Raw genomic sequence first — 20,410 nt, 5'->3', positions numbered from 1 at the left:
TGTGCTCAACCCAGCTCTGAACTCCCAAGTCCAGGTCAGAGAACATGTTCCTTATTTTGGTACGTAAACAAAAGATGTGTAAAGTTGAGTGAGAAAAGTGTGTACCTTTCAAAAATGATCCAATAGTGTAGTCGCGGTCCACCACGTCGTAGTCCACAGGCACTGTGATAGTCACGGCATGTTCTGGAGAGGGCAGCGGGCCATATTCGGTTCCTGTGAAGCGGCAGCATCCAACAATTACTATCCTCTTCAACACCATCCAGCTCCTTTAGCTCTCTCTCCCTCTCCTGTGCGTCAGAGCGCACTATTGACGCAAGCATCTAGTGCGCCTGCCATCGTACGTAAGTGGCAAATTAGACACACAAAAAACACATTAAACTCCCATTTGTGGATATTAGTCATCACATATGGTGGAAAGACACAAACGTTGTCATTTTTGGCCTCCAATAGCAGCAGGTAACACACCTGACGGGAGGGAAGCTGCCGCCACAAGTAGCTAGCTATCCAGGAGGGACTCTGCTGCCCTCATGTGGACAGAGTAAGCATTGCAGTTCCTGTTTCAGTTCCACGATTCAAACTTTTTTTTTTTACATTTTGACGCCCCCTGTGGTTTATGCTCAAACTGCTTTGGAAGACATGCTAGCATATTGAATGCAGATACCCTCAGTTTTATGACAATTAGACCAACGGTGTCCAAAGTGCGGTCCGGGGGCAATTTTGAGCCGTGTTTAATTGTTTTAATTAACGTACTTATTTATTTTATAGAGCAAATGTCAGGTTTTCGGTGTGACACGGCAAGAGGTTAGCATCCCAATGCAAGACACTGAGCACAAAAAGTAAAAAGGTTTAATATAACAAAAAGAGTCCACAGGTGCAAAGTACAAACAAAGGAAAATCCACAAGGGGTAATACGAAAGAAAAACACTGACAGCAAAAGGCTGTCAGGAAAAACACGAAAGTACAAACAAAAGACACTGAAGGCAAACCTATCAGGAATCACACAAATGCAAAGAGCAGGTATTTAGCAAGCAAGGGGTAGAGCCAGAAAGCAGGGTAAGGAAGCAAGGAGCCGGACTGAGCGGGGAGAAAGGAGCGGGTGGTCAGGAAGTACAATCTGGCACTGGTCTGGAGTTTGGCTGCAGCTCAAGTAGGCAGGTTGTAATGAGCCTCAGGTGTGACCAATTAAGTCCTGGGCAGGTTCAGGGATGTGCTGCAACACATGAACGGCAGAGGGCAGCACACAGAACATGACAGCAAAAGGCACAATTCAAAGAGCAAAAGCTGACATGTCAATACTGTTAACTAATAATAACACAAAAATTGTCTTTAGACATACAAAAAAAGAAAAATCAAAGTGGCCCCCCCACATCCTTGTTTGGACAAAGTTTGGACACCCCTGCATTAGACAAATGTTCTATTCAATTAGTTGCCAAGTTCTTCCCCCAACCCTGCAAACACATGTTGCTTGATGGGAGACATGTTTTTCAACCAATCTTGCTCAAATTTTACACATGCTTATCAGTCCCCTAAAGGTGTGTGCCAAATTTCATGCTAATTTGGCCAAACACCCTAAAATTACAACTGGTGTTTTGCAGAGCATGTTGAACTGTGTGACAAATTTCAAGACAATACAACTTATGGGGTCAAACTTTGGGGTCAACAACAACAGCACCATGTGCTGTATTTGTCAGAAAAATAATAGAACGGGCGACACATTTTCATCCTTTTGGGGGCAGCGGTAAACAAACACAAACTTAGTTACAGTTACAGTGGCTCAGTAGTTTCTCATTGATCACTTTCTACATTTTAGAGTATTTTATTATGACAGAGTATTGTAACGTTAATGTATCTTGATTATGAACATTAGAAATATATATAATGATATATATATATATATATATATATGTATGTATGTATGTATTGGCTGTTAAAGCTTTCCTGCTATCCTTTCTGCTTCCTACTTGTCTTAAACACTGTCATGGTTGGAATGTCTGGACAAACCACATACAGTGGTGTGAAAGTGTTTGATTTCTTATTTTTTTGCATATTTGTCACACGTAAATGTTTCAGATCATCAAACAAATAAATTGAAATATTAGTCAATGACAACACAACTGAACACAAAATTCAGTTTTTATTATTAGAGAAATAAAAATCCAAACCTGCATGGCCCTGTGTGAAAAAGCAATTCCCCCTGTTAAAACATAACTGAGATTAAATGAGATCTATCAGTCTGGAAAAGGTTATAAAGCCATTTCTAAAGCTTTGGGGCTCCTGTGAACCACAGTGAGAACCATTGTCTACAAATGGCAAAAACATGGAACAGTGGTGAACATTCCCATGGAGTGACCGGCCAACCAGAATTACCCCAAGAGCGCAGCGACGACTCATCCAAGAGGTCACAAAAGACCCCACAACAACCTCCCGAGAACTGCAGGCCTCACTTGCCTCATTTAAGGGCAGTGTTCATGACTCCACCATAAGAAAGACACTGGGCAAAAACGGCCTGCATGGTAGAGTTCCAAGACAAAAACTACCGCTGAACAAAAAGACCATTAAGGCTCGTCTCAATTTTGCCAGAAAACATCTTGATGGTGCCCAAGACCTTTGGGAAAATACCAAATTTGAACTTTTTGGAAGGTGTGTGTCCCAATTTCATCTGGTGGTAGTGTGATGGTCTGGGGATGTTTTAATGCTTCAGGACCTGAAAGACTTGCTGTGATAAATGGAACCATGACTTATGCTGTCTACCAAAAAATCCTGAAGGAGATTGTCCGGCCAGCTGTTCGTGACCTCAAGCTGAAACCAACTTGGGTTCTGCAGCAGGACAATGATCCAAAACACACCAGCAAGTCCACCGATGAATGGCTGAAGAAAAACTAAATGAAGACTTTGTAGCATAAATAACAGTACACATCCCACCAAACCAAACCAAAGCAACAAACAACAACAAAACAACAAACTCAAGGCATTAATACAAATGTTAATAGAAAAAAACACATCCAATAACAAAAATAAAATAAGATATATAATAAGAAACACAATACAAATACAAATAATCCAGTGTTTTTAAAACAATATTTGCATTGTCTTCAGAATGGACCTGAGAAAAACAGAATTAAATCCAGCTGGATTCAGTATGGTGCAGACTACACTGCAAAACAGAAATAATTTATCTACCGTTTCTTACCATGTTACTGCAATTTGCTTATCTTAAGTCATGTGTACTCAAATCTGAGATAAAATGAAAAAAGAACAAGAAAATTTGACTTGCCAAAACACTTGAAACAAGTAAAATGGGACTTTGACAAGTCAACTTCTGTTGGCGGATTATTATGCTTATTTTAAGAATATTACAGATTTTAGTACATATTCCTTAAGATAAGCAAATTGGTCTCACATATGAAAACATATCTTGTTAGACTTTCAGTTTTTCTCAGCAAACAATTGTTATTTTGATCCACATCACATCGTATGTCTTCACAGATGCAACATCCTGCATATGGTCAAAATACAACCTTCACTGAATAAAAGGAAAATATAGACACAAAAAGCATTCATAAAAGTTAGCTATCAATGTTTAAAAAATAATAATAAATCCGCATCTCCCACTTTTACCTGGATCAGTACCAAATACTGAATGTGTTTTTCTTTGGCCTGAACGTCCTACATTGGATAACTGCTGTATTGAACCGAATATAAGATGATAATGTTTCCCGAGAAAACACCCAGGACGAACACGAGTTCATGCCATCTTATATTTGGGGTCTGGAGATTTATACAGTACATGCAAACTAACAGGTTGTGCCAAACAACTTCACTCCAGAGCTTTTCGTACTGTCACACACGCACGCCAGTGACAGAGCAATACAGCCGCGACACAGTGTCATTCAGAAAAAGTATGTCAAAGGTTGTTAGCAAATTAGCAAACAGGAGGAGGAGTTATGATGCTGATTTTAAGGTAATGGTGGTCGATGAAGTGAATGAACTGGCAGTTGATTTTTTTTTTTAATTAATTTTGTCATATTTTGCCGTAAAAAGGATGTTTCCAAAAATAGGTCTTCAAAAAGAGGGATCGTGTTGTATTCATAGTCAATCCAATAATTAAGCTGCTCACTCCCAAACATAATAAAACAGTGCGGTGAATATCTTCAAAAAATATATATATCTAATTATATTTATTTTCTCCAGCCACCACTAGCGTAATCACACAGTATTTAAATACAGGTGTGTGATTGTGTTAGAAGATAAAAAGTGGAATAAAAGGATTCAAATGCGTCCCAGATGCCTGCTCAACTGAATGATCGTCTCAGTCGCTTTAACACTGCACCTCAAGTAGTACAGTAGATAGCAATGTGCAACCGATGAGTGCATAATGTATCTTTGGTGCGTTTCAGTCTGTGACATCTCCCCATCTTTACTGTACATTACACCCCACACTAAAAGCACGGGTTGGACAAATTGTGTGAACATTTGGAGGCGGCTTTTGACCCCAATTACTGAGCCACCACCGCAGAGAGTCCAGCAATTATTGCTTCCATGGCTGCATTACTCACAGGGTCTCAGGCAGTCTTGGTTCATTTGGTGACTAATTATTCAAAAGTTTTCTTTTGCAGCACACTGAGTTTTAAACAATCCCATTGGTGACAACAAGTGATCACGTTTAGGTCTTTCAAATATGTTTCTATGGCAGTGGTTTGTGAGGCAGGAGCCTGAAGACCTCAGGAGAGGTGCAGAAGCTTGTGAAAAATAAAGAAAAACGTCTTTTTCAAACCTGCTAAGCTTACTTCAGTCATCTTTCAAGGCAAAATAAACAGAGTAAACAGACAAAATAAAATCAGTTTTTTCTGGGAAGAGGGCGTTGTATTATGTCCTCTGACGGGAGGCTCACTCTGCCACATTTCGAAAAGCCCTCTTCTGTTGGCAAAGACGCCGATTACACAAAATTCAGTTATTCCACTTTGAAAATGAGGGTTGTTTTCTTCCTCCTTGTTTACTTTGTATAACAAATTACATTACACGCTGCTCACTCCTCGCATAAGCCAGTATTGGTGCTCTTGTTTTCTTGTTTTGTTAACTTCATACTGTCAATGTCCAATGAAAGCATGAATCTACAACTTCTTTTGATTTTTTGAATATTTCCTTTTTTTGAATAAAAAGGGGGGCAACTTTTTTTTTTTTTTTTTAAATCTGAAATGACTAACTTTTGTTTTTCGTATGAAAAGAAAAAACGTGCAGATTTTGGTCATGTGTGTTTGTCATTGGCCAGTGACAACATTAAAAGTATGGCATCGAGGATTAACTAACACACCAATTACATTTTTACTAACCATAGTGGAGTCCTTTTCCGCAAATGACTTTCTTCACACTTCTGATTGGTTAAGATAGCGTACGGTTCTAATTCTTATTGTTGGTTTGGTATGCACATGAAAGGTTGCCAGTGTATTTATGTTTTTTTTTAAAAAAAGGTTTTAATAAATATATATATATATATTGGCATAGCCTGCGTTATAATTAGTTCATCTTATTTATCCAATAAATACAGTTCAGAACCCTTTTTAAAAGCATTTCGTACTTTTTTCATCTAATTCATTGTGGAAGGAAGAAACACTCCTTCTCTAGTGCACCATTACAACAACATCCTATCTACGACCTTCTAACAGCCCTGAGTTCATGGTGCCTAATGTGGCATTCATCAGGACCAGACAGGAGGTAAAGGGGCGGGGGCAGTGAGCTGTGCTCTAGCTAGACCCCTGCTGGACATTCTTCTCATAGTTCTCCTGGCAGATGCGGACGCGCCGGGTGAAGTAGTCTGGCTCAGAAATGGCCTTGAGGAGGTCAGTCTGGACCAGGGCGATGTCATAAAGCTCAGAGATGCAGGCTGTACGAGTGTTGGCAGAGCCTGGCTCCAAGAAAACCTGGACAATACACACACACACACACACCTATGTGAGTCACTTGTGCTATTTTTGGGGATGTCATACAACTTCATGTCAAAAAATCCGAACTATCCCTTTAAGTTGCTGTCATGCATGATGCAACATGAGACATCAGTGCGTCTCACAAGAGCTCAGTTGAGCAGTTCCTGATGTTTGCTTTGCTTCGCTTTTTCTTTGGCCTTTTGTGGATTTCTTATTCCAAAACAAGGAGAAGCCTCAGCAAGGGGGGTTAGAGGAAGTATTAGGTGAGAAGAGAAGACGAAGAATACACGGGAATGTACATGAAGTAAGCAGACGCACATATTTAAAGCAGTAAGACTGCTATTAACCTTTTTTTTTTTTTTTTTTACACTTGTGTGGCATGTAAGATTGTTCAAAATTATGAAGCCTCAGACGCATTTGCCACACCGATTACTTTTGCTTTACATCTACTGTACATCATTCCAGTTAGACTATTCTCTTCTTATTAACAGGGATTAACTTATGTTTATAGACACACCTCCGACACATGGATAAATTGTGTCATTACATTTCCTGCATAAAATGTTTTACAATATGAACACAAGTGGGGGGAAAAAAGTCCAGCACCAGCAACTTTATCTAATTTCCACCAAATAATATAGGATTCTGTGTAATGATAGTGTAATGTATGTTTTTGCCACCATTCTGCTCATTAGCAAACTCAGCAGCATCATGCAGAGCGCAGCACGAGGGCATTGAAGTTAACCTCTTAACGAATAAAACGTAATTGCACACATCCGGCTTTCATCTAAATATTTACACGAGGAGGTGCGCCAACACAAGAGCAGCAAGTCAGCAGTTTACTCCTAAAAGAGCTGAGTCGGAAGTTACATGTTGTTGCCACTCAATGGGACTTGACATTTTCCTTCCAAAAAAAAAAAAAGATACATGAATAATGACTGAGCTTTAAAAAAAGTAAAAAGGAGGAAGGATGCTGCTGGGCCTCCTGCTTATTATATGTGGTTCTAAGTGAGGCTGAAATATGGTATATATATATATATATATATATATATATATATGGTAAAGAAGTGTGTGCTATCAAAACATTGTACATCAAATTTAAAACCATGGAAAAGAGCGCTTACCTTTGGATGCACGACGGTATCCTCATCATCTTGTCGTATGTTGTCATCTATAAAGATGTGCTGAATGTTCTCGTCAAAGGGGTCCACCCACAAAGGCTTCCCACCACGGATGGAATACTTATTAGTCAGCCACCTGGATGGAAACAACATGGAACATAATGCATGGAGAAGACAGAGGCAGCCTTCAATGTACACACCAGGCATGCTGGGTACCATTCATAGTCGTCCTGGAAGCCTCCCAGCCCGCTTGTGGTGCTGAAGTACTCGTACAAGCCTCTCTCTCCGTCGCGAGTTGACAACCGGTCTGCGCCTCTGGTCAGAAGAACTCCTTTGGTGCTACAGCGGATTTTGCCCGGAGTCTTGTTCACGTTTAACTGAGCAAAAGTAACAGAGACGTGAAGTCAGAACTAGAGGCCGACCGATATGGGATTTTTGGGGCCGATATCGGCCAATATATGAAATAAGAGCATTGATACGCACAGGATATATACTGTACATCAGTGGTCCCCAACCCCGGGGCCGCGGCCTGGTATCAAATGACCCACGATACCGGTACCAAATGACCGGTACCGGGCCACGGGTCATTTGGTACCGGGCCGCACAGAAAAAAAATAATTTCCTTTTTTTTTTTTATGTTTTATTTTGAAAAGTGGCCGGATTCTCTCTGTTCCATCCGTCTCACTTGACGCATGTCCATTGTGCGTGTGCTAAAGTTTATCTCATGCCGCACAGATAGACTACTACTGTATTTTTACCATTTTTCTTTCACCTCATATTTGGTGTCAAATGCTGATACTATGTGGGAATGCATAAAGGTAAGTTTTGATGACTTATTGAGTGCTAATGTGCACATTTGTCTCAAGTTCATTCATGCTAGTGTACTGCCTTTTATCACACACGTCAAACAGCGATGTAATAATCTCTCTGGAAAAACTCCAGGCTTGAACTGGTGGATGGTGAGTCGGCATTCAAAACCTTATATTTTTTTGTTGTCAAGTCCAATTTAAAATGACTATTTTTTATTAGTTATTAATGAAAAATTAATGTAATAATTAATTAACAAAATTCTAAAATAGAATTATAAAAAGTGTCCCTCTGAAGATAATCATAACTGCGATGTGGCCCTTGGTGAAAACGAGTTTGGCGCCCCTGCTGTGCATGAACACAAACTCTTATAATACCCAAAATCCGATTCAACGCAAAGAAGCAGAAGACTACCAAAAGAAAATAATAAAGTTCAATTAGTAAGACCGTCAACAGAAGGATATGCCTCTGTGATTTACAGTACTTTTAGGTGTTGACACAAACGCCTCCACACCTTACTCTTCCCTTCTGATCACTTTAAAATAAAAACAAGTGGCTGCATCGGGCTGAAAGTGATAATACATGTTGTATTTCAACTAATACTTGATGTGTTTATAAAAGGTTTAGCGTATAGAAAATGAATGGATGAATGGATATAAAAGGAAAGGAAAGGAAAAACATCTTACCAATATCAATTAGTTATATTTACTAGCTATTTAAAAGTTCTATCTGCAGCCACTCAGCATTTGCAAACAGCTGCTGAAAACAAATGCTGACGCAAACATTTAAAAAGTAAAAAAAAAAAAAAAGTTGACTACAAACAAAATAAATAATCAAAACACGCGTCACGTTACTAGACTTAATACAAGGGATTCAAAATTTTACTCAAAACAATGCAGCTGCTTTCAAAACATGCAATATATGAAATGACAACTAAATACATTACTTGGAACATTTTCTAAATCATTTCAATGAAGACATTAACTTGTGAATGTGTGAGCCCCTGGAAATCCAGAATTGAAGTATGAAGTGGGACGCTGTGTATATCTGCACTAACTTTAAAACGCTGTACAGTCTCACATAATGGTGGACCTGTGAGTTAAAAGCAACTTATACGACGTCTAAGCGCTGTAATACGCTCTCTATAACTTGTGTGAAAACTAGAATGTTCTCCTTGACGGGCCCTGACAGTGTGGCACTAAAGTTAGTGTTATATGGTTTTGCAAAGTCACAGCTTACCACGGTGTACAAAAATCCAGTTTATTTTTGCGTTTAAGTCATCTCTTCCAACAGCGGACTGAGTGAGGCAGAGCGGCAGAGGGAGAGCGCTGCTTATATATCGACTACATGTTCACCGATATATCAATGATATGTCATCGGCCCAATATATTGGCAGGCTCTAGTCAGAACTGTACTGTTTGTACCCAATAACATTACAGTATGGATTGCACGTCACAAGGGGCGGGGGCTCACTCAACTCCAAAGAGAACCAGGTATTTATTGAGAGATAAGGTTTTTATAAGAGAGGAGAGATTCATTTGTGAAAATGCATTGTATAATACTGTATTGTGCTTGATGATGCTCCATAGGTTGTAAATTGGGTTGATGTCAGGGGAAAAAAGGGGGTCAAACCATGAGTTTCTCTCCTTTTATGCCCATACCAGCCAATGACAGAGAGGTAGGTATTCTGTGCATCATGAGATGGTGCATTGTCATGCATGAAGGTTATTTTGCTACAGACGGTATGGTTCTTCATACTGTACCATGGAAGAACGTGGTCAGTCAGAAACTCTACATACTTTGCTAAGGTCATTTTCACACCTTCAATGACCATAAAGGGCCTACCAGCTCTCTCCCAATGATTCCGATCCAAAACATGACTCAGCCACCTCCTTGCTGATATCACAGCAGAGATATGCTGGCCATACTCTACTTCATCCATCTGGACCACACAAGGTTGCACGGCCCTCAGCAGTAAACGGGATTGTTTGAAAATTAATCTTCATGTATTTGTTGTCCCACTGCAACCGTTTCTGCTTGTGAGTATTGGTTAGGGGTGACTAAACAGTAGGTTAATGCATAACTGCGAGCCTGTGCAGGATCCTACACCTTGAGATTCATGGCACTTAACAGGCACCAACAGCTTCAAATACCTCTTTGCTGCTTTGGTATGTTTTTTAGCAAGTGCTCTCTTGATTCCATCAATTTTTCTGGCAGAAACCTTTGTAATTATGCCGTTATCAGCAAATTTCTTCACCGTCGGAAGGTTTTTGTGAATTATTGAACGTTTTCATGCCTTGTCCATTGCATTGCAATATTTGACACTTTTTTGTCAGCAGAGAGCCTTCTTCTTTCCCATATTGCTTGAAATCTGTGGCATGTTTAAGAATGTGGAACATCATTTTTCAGTAGTTTTCTTTTAATTGGGCTCCCCTGGCCAACTAATTATGACAGTCGTCTGAGATTGATATCAGAAATCCAAAGAGCCCCAAGACAAAATGCCATCCATGAATTCCATTGAAAAACAAAAAAAGATATGTTTATGATACTAAAATCCTATTTGCATAATAATTTGGAACACAGTGTACTACCAGTTAAAAGTTTGGAGGCACTTTTTAGTGTATTTCTTGAATTCAATAGTGTTCTTCACTGATGACGTCATAGCGGGCGGCAGCGCTGGTGAAAGCAAACTATCGTGCACGTTTTCTAATAAAGATAGAAAAGGAACACAGTATGACTCGTAGTGTATTAATAACATGGCAAGACTGAGTCACCAGCATGTGGGATTATCTGTCGACTAGTTTTTTCTGCGCAAAGTTTGGCCGTAGGATAACGAAGACATATTGGCAATAAGTTTCATTGCGAATCATAGCCAATCTACAAAAAATGGAACGCACAAAGACCAAGGTACCGCTACATATCCAAATTATTGTTTTTTGTTCTTAAAGGAAAACTGCACTTTTTTTTTTCATTTTGCCCATCATCCACAATCCTCGTGTGAAACATGACCACACATGTACTTTCTCTTTTCTGCATATTCTAAGATGAGAAAAACAGCTAAAAAACCAGCTAGAACGTGGGAGCTACTGTAACAATGCACATAACGAGACATACCTATTTCGACTATAAAGCCATAAAAAAAAACCTCCAAAGAAAATGCCAACAATGTTCTATTTACATAACTGATCTGTATATAACCCAAGCTAAAGCAACATTGTTATTGTAGCAGCTAACACAAAGAACTATTTTTCTGGCGTAGTTGTGCAGCGTCTCACGCCACTACCGAGCGCTGTTCCAAACAATGTGATAGGCCACCAATCTGTACTAACTAGGAAACAAGAACAGTCAATGAACCACTACGAATAGACAACCAAATTATATGTAAAGTATTAGCCCACATTCCATGTTTTGTTGATACACGGCTAGATGGACTGAGTTGGGATATCATGTGCTATGTGCCTGATGTATCACAATCAATGTCATAGCAACTTTATCATAGTGACAATATCATTATCACGGTATTGTTGAATATGCTCAAAATGTTTAAGAAGTACTGATACACAGACAGAAGTCTATTAAAACAGTTGTATTAAAAAAAAAAAACATACACAGATACACAACACACACAAAATACTTTCTTGGCAGATTATGATTTAGTTGTGGCAGCCATAGCATTGGGGTTGCCTGCAGCACGCCCACTCTGTAAATAACGGGAAAGCAAATTTATTATGATTAGCATCATCATCATCATCATCATCATCTGCCAGACACACACTCTGCCCGAATTAATTCAGAAGCAACACAGGCAATAATGAAGTAGCAGCGGCCGTACACAGCAGAAAACCCACGGAAACAATAACACATTTGGTTACGCTCCGGTGTATGTCATGTGCAGAAACATACATGTCATGTGCACACACTATTTGCTCTCACAGGGAGCGCCCAATGACATACAGGCCAATTTTTGCTACAGGAGTAACGGTCGCTAACACTTAATGTAAGATTCTTTTACTGACAAACTACAGCAACATTTGAAGGGTTTTATATCACATTTGTGTTCTTATTATATGCATAATAATCTGCTAAGCCGCTCACATCCATTTTATACAGGTAGTCACACAAAACACACAGTGTTCTCATGGCCTGCGCTCATTATCTCATCCACACATACCTCACAACTGATAAGCAGCTCAAGGAGGGAGCACTCAAACCACAGCAACATCCTGCTTACAGCAGCTGGTTGACCTTCACAACGAACAAAGGCCCACTTCTCACATCGCGGGTGCCACCCCACTTTGCTGATTGGTCCTCAGGGACTACAACACCACACCTCCAGAGACATCTAATTGGTCCTCGGGGACTACAACACCACACCTTCAGCGGCATCTGATTGGCTCTCCAACATCTACAGTGACGGGCGCTGTCTTCTCCCATTGGCTGAGGATCAACCTACATTTGCATCTAAAAATGTAAAGGACCGGGCAGGGATAGTTAGCTGTGCTCTTCCTGTCTGACCCTGTATTAAGACCAACCTCTGTGTAGGCCTATAGGGAAAGACGCTAGGCCCGGAGCTCCGATTGTATTAGGTTTGTTTGTCAAGAATAAATATTCACATTTGATTATATGGTAGTAATCTAGTCTCCTTTCCTCCAATTCGACACCCACGGGAATTGTTGGCCTGAAGTCACAGGAGGCCTCCAATCCCAACACATTTGACAGACAAACCATGCATTCGACTACAAGTTTACTTACTTTACACTTGGTGAAAAGTAGTGGATGTCGGTCATGGAGATGGCTCATCATATTGGAAGTGTTAGCCCCGTTCGCAGAGACTTTGTTTCCTGCGTTTTATAGGTTCCCCTCAGAATCCTTTGCAAATCCAAAATATGTCCAAATTTCTGATCTTGCTCTTTTACTGGGGAGGAAAATCCCAGGAGCACTGTTTGCTGGGGTGCAGTCCGCCATTTTTTTACAAGCCAAACATTGCCAACTGCGCATGCGTGTCCGCTTTTGCCACTTGTAGGTACTGAGGCTGTTTCTGTAGAAAATGAGCAGTGTCACTGGTACATGAGTTTATCGAAGTGTGGTTATCAATCACGGTTTTACTCTAATTTTAATATGAAACAGTAATACAAACCGTCAGGAGTTTTATCGCGGTTAAACATTAATATCGGTAATCGTTACATCCCAATGCTTAATGTAGGTATGTTAATCTGACTTTTAAAAAGCCAAACACGATCTACATATTTAAGGTGTTTGCATACGTGTTTAAAAGCTAGTTTTATGCCAATTCATTCATGTTTTTTTGTTGTTGTTTTTTTAGTTCATGTACACATGATGGACAAAAAAAGGCTAAAAAAGAAGAGGGAATGATGACATAACCTTCCTGAAAAAAACAAAAGCTTGTTTTCCATTTTACTTTCACTTTCATTTTGACACGATGAGAAAATTGTTCAACTATTATCCAGGTTTCCCAGAAGTCAATACCCAGTTGGCGAAGCAGTAGGCAGACACTAAACAACCAATTTCCCAGCAATAGCAGCCTTCCCTTGGAGATTCATGGTGAATGATTGAAAATGTCCTGTAGTGTGGTTGGCAAATTACGAGTGACAGTTTAAATCAGCATGAGACAATGCTTTGATTGAATGTGACTCTCTCACCTTCAGTTCGGGGAGATCAGGAAAGAGAGGATGAGCCCCTTGAGTAAGAGCTTTGGATACAGCACTCAGCACACGAGGTAGGTCGCTTCCAAATGTACGGAAGTGGACGGCGAACTGGGTCCCTTGCTGGGTCAGGTCTTTGAGCAGCTGGAAAAAGGAGGGAATGATCCAGTGGTACAGTCGTCCATCCTCAGCCTTTATCGTCAGCTCTCGGTCTCCCTGCAGGGAGTCAGTCAATATGCAGTCATCTGATATATAAAACATACAATGGAAGAGCAACAAAAGGTGTTTTTTTTGGCAGGGGGTTATGCATACATCATTGCCTTCTACACCTTGGTTTAGAACATCAAAGGATGAACTGCAGGTGTCTTTTGCTTTTTCTTTGGATGTGGTGCCTTTTATGTACCATTGTAGTCCATTTTTCCATCATATGCATTCTTACTTGTTATCAAAATTAAGTTAGATTGTTTTAATGGTTTATTATTAAGTGGTTGAACTTACTTTTAAAATTGTTAAACTTGTGTAAAAACAATAACAAACAATGTGACATGATCCCTGCCGCTTCACCACCTTGTCAAATAAGTTCATGTTCCGCTGTTAAATAAGGTGCGGACATTGCCTCAACGCACTCATGCAACGTGCGTCATGGCATTTATGCAAATTACATGATGATGTCACACCCTCCAACCCAATGCCACAGATATATTGCAGTCATGTGAGAAACACTGTACAGCAGGGCTCACACTTTTTCAGCCTGCGAGCTACTTTTAAAATGACCAAGTCCCAAAGATCTACATCCTACTATAAATATAGGAAATTTATCTTTGCTGTCTTTGTAAATATGAGTATACATTGTACATGTATATCATATGCTTTTTCAGCATGCAAGCTATAAGGCAACATGATCAATCTCTTACTATAAAACATATATATAAAAAACATAATATATAATAATATAGAAAATATTAAATATAAAAATAATATATAAAAATAATGTATAAAACTGGAGTCAAGGCAACATATTAAAAGGGTTTCAGCAACGGGCATTTTTCCAATTCATCATGAGATAATGAATGGAAGTGTAGAAAAACAAAGCAAAGCCCTCAAACAATTAACTTTTTTCTACGCAAGTAGTCGCTACAAGTGAACGGATAACTTTTGTTATAGATATAGACATCTTACCGCTGAGTTAGTTTATCCATAAGTGGAATAATAAAGACAAAAGTTGCAACTTCCTCCCCATTGCCGCTGGGGAGGAAGAGCAAATCAGGAGGGGAGTTTAATGACAGCTCACTGATGTCACATGAGAGCTACAAAGTGACGTTTATGCGATCGACCCAAACTACCTTCGCGATCGACCGGTAGCTCGAGATCGACGTAATGGGCACCCCTGCTGTATAGTATGCAGTACTGTACAAAACGTGCAGGTACACAGCATCACGTCTTGTCAAAGCAGCTTCCTCCTGAAAAATATTGGGTGAATTGGCGTGTGAGGCAGTGCCCTCTGCTGGATTCATAGCGGCAAGCGACATCAAACCACTTTCTATTTAGGTTACCATAAACCAGTGGTCCCCAACCTTTTTTGACCCACGGACCGGCTTGTGTTCCCACAAATCTCCCGCGGACCGGGGGGGTTGTGTCGTACATTATAGCGATCAAATTGATCTTATTTATTATGTATCGTGTAAAACTAAGACATGAATAACATCAAATTAAAAGTACAAAATGAATGCCGACCCACCATCCACCAGTTCAAGTTCAAGCCAAGTTTTTCCAGAGAGATTATTACATCGCTGTTTGACGTGTGTGGTAAAAGGCAGTACACTAGCATCAATTAACATTAGCACTCAATATGTCATCAAAACTTACCTTTATGCATTCCCACATAGTATCAGCATTTGACACCAAATATGAGATGAAAGAAAAATCATAAAAAAAACAGTAGTACAGTCAAACCTGTCTTAGCGGCCACCTTTATAGAAGGGCCACCTGCCTATAGCAGCCACTGAAAAATCCCCCCAGCAAATTTACATGTTATAGACCCTGTGTATAGCAGTCACCTGTCCAACGCGGCCAGCGGCCACCCATTTTGTCTCCCTTGGTCAATATCTGACTGCATATAGCAGCCAAATTACCAACTCAAGGAGAAGCTTCATGCACGAAAAAGTTTTGTTTTTCAATCAATGAAGGCGTCGTGTGTAGACTTTAATTACTGAGTCCTAGCTCAGTCACAATCATTCACAAGATCCACACAAACTGTCAGTTGTTCCACATAAAAAAGCCGTCTTCTTTTGAGCTTGCTATTTCCTGGTCAAACATGTAACTTTAAGAGCATTTGCACCAAAACATTACCGCAAAGTAGGCTGGGAACAGGACGTGCTCCCAGCGACGCTACAATAAAAAAAAAAAACATATGCTAGCATGCATGCGGCAGCGGGAGCAAAACTGAGTTCGGTTGTACTTAACTGAAGTATTTTATCAATTATCAGTTATTATTAAGCCTCTAGCTTCCTTTTAGTAAGTAAAAACCTTGGCTATGATTGCACTACATTGTCATGTAGACCTACAAAGTACACTTGGAAGAACAAGAGGTGAATAAATGTATTGCAACTGATGTGAAACTGATGAGGGGTAGGATTAAATAAGCTTTTCTTCTTCCTACTCCTTTTTGGACATGCAAAATTGTGAATTGTACTATGTGATGTGCTACTGTTTGACTCATGCATGTTCAGGATTAAAACCATGAACCATGATAATAACAAGCCTAGTAGTGCTGTACAACTTTTATCAGCAGTCCGCAGTGCTCTCTACTGGTCAACATTATTATTATTATTTTCCCTTTTTTTTTTCCTCTACTGGTCAACATTCAAACTGGACGCCAACCTGTCTATAGAGGCCACCTGTCTATAGCAGCCACTTTTGCAGACTCCCTCTAGTGGCTGCTATAGACAAGTTTGACTGTAGTCTATCTGTGCGGCATGAGATAAAGTTAGCACACGCACAATGGACATGCGTCAAGTGAGACGGATGTAACAGAGAGAATCCGGCGACTTTTCAAAATAAAACATTAAAAAAAATGAAATAATGGAAATTATTTTTTCTTTCTGTGCGGACCGGTACCAAATGACCCACGGCCCGGTACCGGGCCGCGGCCTGGGGTTTGGGGACCACTGCCAAAAACTAAACTAATTATTTACAATTTAAAGCAGAGAAAATAAAATTGCAAAAATGTGGGGCAGAAAATGAGCGGGGATCTACTGTATGCTGTAACTACTTCCATTATTTCATTCATTTAAGATCTTTTTTATTGGCTCTTGGCATATTTTAAGAATAAAATTAATTCAATAATAGGGTATAGTAATAGTACACTAATTTGCTTTCTTACCTCTAACGCAAAGCTAAGATGTTGTGCCGCTTATCTTAATTAGGGTCGTGGGGGTATGCCGCAGCCTATCCCAGCTGACTTTGGGCAAGAGGCAGGGTACACCCTGGACTGGTCACCAGCCAATGACAGTTTTTATTACCTTATTTTTTAATATATTTTATTTATTCATTTTGTTTTTACTTTTTTAGTTTTAATTTTCTCATTTCTCTCATATAAAATTTTGATCCTGGGTGGATTAGAGAAACGTCAAAGTTGCGCACCCAATTCTTGATTTGATGAGTCATTGAAGATGGACATGAAAAATTTGGTGCCAATCCAGAAGTGTATTGTTCAGCCTTGGTGGAGGTGTCTATGCTCTGCTGAGTGTCATTTTTATTTTAACTAGACTTTGTTGCATTATGTAAACAAGGTCTGAGGTTAACAGACAAAAATGTTAACCGCCATGCATTGTGTCTGCAACAATGCTCACCTTCACACCCTCAGGCCAGCGGAGCAGGTTGAGATGCTCCTCCAGAATCCCACGGAACCGTCGACCTGATGCTGAGGTGAAACCTTGAGTAGATCCAAACTGAGAGTAGTAGCTGACAGCACCATCGCATGGTGGGAGCAGGGAAGGAGAGTCACTCAGCCATTCCCACTTTCCTGCAAATGCAAAGAGATGTTTTTAATGAATTCATAAACCGTTTACAGGGTTAGAGTACAATATCCTCCATCGTCCCACTTTGTATAGATGTTTAAATTGTGAATACCACCAGAAAATTGTCCTCAAATCTCAGGCAACATTGCAAATGCTGTATACTTGTGTTTCCATAAAAGTGAATTTAAAAATTGACAAGACAGATTCAGCTAATTCATGACATTATTTTTTAAATACAATTATTTTTGAGATTCAAAATTGGTGAAGCTGACATCAATTGTAGGTTAATTATCAACATCATATTGTGACATACAGTAGGCCCATTTTCTATGGATGTTTAAACGGTGAATATTACATGTAAATTGTCCTCAACTGTCGAGTAACAAACACTACATCTGCCGTCTAAATTCTGTTGTCATAAAGGGAATTAAAAACCGGCAAGGGAAATTCGAACTCTCAGCAAAAAAACGGCAATTATTTGTCTAAATTGTAGAATCATTTATTGTCAAATGCGCACAATAAATACTTTTTAGGAGGTTAAAGCAACATCCCTGGATTGTAATCAAGTGCTGCCAATCAGAAGTTAACTTTAAAATACAGCACTGCATGTACTACATTACCAACTGTTGCACTTGTAAAGTTCGCACACCAGAGACAATAACGTTGCAGTTCGAGCACCTATTATGTCCACTTTGAGACCTGCCATTTGGCATAGTTTACATTCCACAGGAAAATAATTGGTGTCAATAATGTTCCATTCCTCACAACAATTCTATACATTGATGATGGAGAGGTATTCTGTAGAATCTACCTGTTTTAAACGTGTTTTTAAACGAATTTAGTGTATTTCCACTACACATCACCTGACTCAGCACAACCCGAAAATTTCGGTTTTTTTCAAGCAATGAGAACAAAAATATTTTACCTTTGTTCATTTTTCCCCAAGTGACAGTCGTCATAAAATAGTCCAGGGCAGCAACCGTCCCTTGGCAAGTCACGGCGTCTGACACCAGAATAGTGTTGTTCAAGTCCACATGTAAGACTATTTTTTTATTACGCCCATGACTAGCAAGACACGCCGGTGGATTGTCGTCATCTATCCCGGGGACAATCCGGCAGATTGTCTCGTCGTTGTCTTCGCCTTGGCGGCTATTATTTCCACCGATGTCAGCCATGATTACACCCAAAGACTATTAGTATAAAAAAAAAAAACAGTTAACTTTATACCTGCTACCTGAAGCCGCCTATTTCACTTCCTCGTTTTGAGACGCTTTACGTTCTCCTTCTTCCTCTACTAACTAATACCACACAGCATCTTGAGCGCCACCATTAGGCGAGGAAAGAATGTGCAGCGTTGCCTTCGCTTAAAATGTTGTCTGTGGCATTAATTGTTTTCAATTAACTTAATTTCAAATAAACATACAATTTAAATATATTAAAATTAAAAAGAACATGTAAATGTTTTTTCAAGTGCAATTAAAAAAATCTATATACTAAAATGTAACTGCAAAAATACTGTGTGATACTGCAAAATGATGGAAATTCACCAGTATGGTACATTTTCCAACAGCTAAAATCATGGATAAAACAAATAATCTAGCCTCCTCTGATAATGTTCATTTTTTTTAAACAAGAGGAAAAACATATGAGGGGAAAACCTGTATGCCTGCACAACACTAGTGCATTACAATTGTCTCTTAATTTAAGTTGCACAAAATACTACACTATTACTGTTAATCTTTTTTGATACAGGACCAATAATCAATTAACCAGCAACACAACACAATGCAATTGATTGTCCAAATTGTGTTTTATTTATATTAATCATTTACATGTATGCACAGCAGAATTCAAAAAGATCCCTGCGTTATTTCTTATGCAGTCCATTACAAAGAAAAGGAGGGGCGAGAACAGACAACTCATGAAGAAAACAAAGAATGAAACCGAGCAACTATGTCAGCGGATTTTTTTTTTTTTTTTTTTTTTAACAAGGACTGAGTTATACCACACGTAAGAACATGCAAACATGCACATTTCAGTTCACACTGAAGCCTTTGACAATTGCATCCACAGGATTTGAATATCTAAAGTTAACCAAAATCAAAATAACATAGTATAGCAACAAAATATAAAAAGAAAATGCGCCCTCACTTACAAAAAGTAGCTCAGCACCTATCTGACTTTTATTTGCTACAATTCTAACACAATCTAACCAGGGGATAACTGTTGGGGGGAAAATATAACCTACAACATAAGATTAACCACATTACTGTACAACAAACGTCCAACTTAAAATTCACCCTCAAAAAGCAAGAGGACTGGTCAGCAGTGATGTTTTTGTTGCTTTTTTAAGGGACAACAAACCACAAGGTGCAATGACGAGTAAAAGCCAGTAGACCCACACCCTCAAATCTTCATTCTTCCCCCCCCCCCCCCCCCCCCCCCCCGCCCCATTAAACAGCTTCTGTGAATGTATGGACTTCATTAACAGTTTTTGGTATGTGTATATTTATGTGAGCCAATCATTTACATTAAATAGACCCAATCGGTTGGTGTAGAAAACCTTGATAAACTGACCTCTGGACTCTACAGGTGTTCCTCTGGCAAGGTCGCACAGGCCAGGTGTCCTGACACTTTTGTCCACGACAGTATGAAGCAGATGGCACTACAATCCAGATCACTACAGTCATTCCAAGGCCCAAATCAAGGTGTTGACATAATGACAACCAATGTGTGGTCTGTTGTTTGTGTCACTTGTGTTGCAGATTAGTCAACATCCTCCATGTTGCTGTAGGATGGCGCTGCACAATCTCCAGAGTGCGCAAAGACACCAGAGGGTACCTCGGGGTTCAACGTGGGCGGTCCTTCAGAGCCCAGGT

At 39.6% G+C, this 20,410-nt stretch overlaps 2 protein-coding genes across 5 annotated transcripts in view; both read right to left on the bottom strand.

Moving 5' to 3' along the window:
- LOC129170207 (kelch domain-containing protein 8B-like) overlaps window positions 1-399 on the bottom strand; it is a 177,458-nt gene extending 177,059 nt beyond the window's left edge. For 2 of the 4 annotated variants that reach the window (XM_054757636.1, XM_054757794.1), the window contains exon 1: window positions 106-251. Coding sequence is in view for 1 of the 4 variants with exons in the window: in XM_054757555.1 (XP_054613530.1) it covers window positions 106-259 (154 nt within the window). In the remaining 3 variants the exon portion in view is untranslated. Of the gene's footprint in view, window positions 1-105 lie in introns of all 4 variants that reach the window. The other 2 variants (XM_054757555.1, XM_054757718.1) reach the window with 2 other exon arrangements.
- A 523-nt stretch (window positions 400-922) lies between these two features.
- LOC129191218 (uncharacterized) lies at window positions 923-18,815 on the bottom strand. The gene is made up of 6 exons (XM_054794366.1): window positions 18,457-18,815; window positions 17,364-17,536; window positions 13,510-13,728; window positions 7,259-7,419; window positions 7,046-7,178; window positions 923-5,918 (listed from the first exon to the last, which is right to left on the bottom strand). The coding sequence occupies exons 1-6, from the start codon at window positions 18,704-18,706 to the stop codon at window positions 5,742-5,744; spliced, it is 1,113 nt and encodes a 370-aa protein (XP_054650341.1). The 5' UTR covers window positions 18,707-18,815; the 3' UTR covers window positions 923-5,741.
- Window positions 18,816-20,410: the final 1,595 nt, after the last annotated feature.

Source organism: Dunckerocampus dactyliophorus, chromosome 1 (genome assembly GCF_027744805.1).
Source record: "Dunckerocampus dactyliophorus isolate RoL2022-P2 chromosome 1, RoL_Ddac_1.1, whole genome shotgun sequence".
In the NCBI taxonomy this organism is placed as follows: Eukaryota; Metazoa; Chordata; class Actinopteri; order Syngnathiformes; family Syngnathidae; genus Dunckerocampus; species Dunckerocampus dactyliophorus.
The sequence above is the reverse complement of the archived record's forward strand: the minus strand, read 5'-3'. Positions and strand labels throughout refer to the sequence as shown.

Excerpts from the sequence above, each read along its gene's own strand:
- LOC129191218 (XM_054794366.1), bottom strand. The coding sequence starts at position 18,706 with ATGGCTGACATCGGTGGAAATAATAGCCGCCAAGGCGAAGACAACGAC. Across the intron at positions 7,179-7,258 it reads TTCCAGGACGACTATGAATG|GTGGCTGACTAATAAGTATT; the intron begins GTACCCAGCATG and ends GTTTCCATCCAG. Across the intron at positions 5,919-7,045 it reads ATACCGTCGTGCATCCAAAG|GTTTTCTTGGAGCCAGGCTC; the intron begins GTAAGCGCTCTT and ends TGTATTGTCCAG.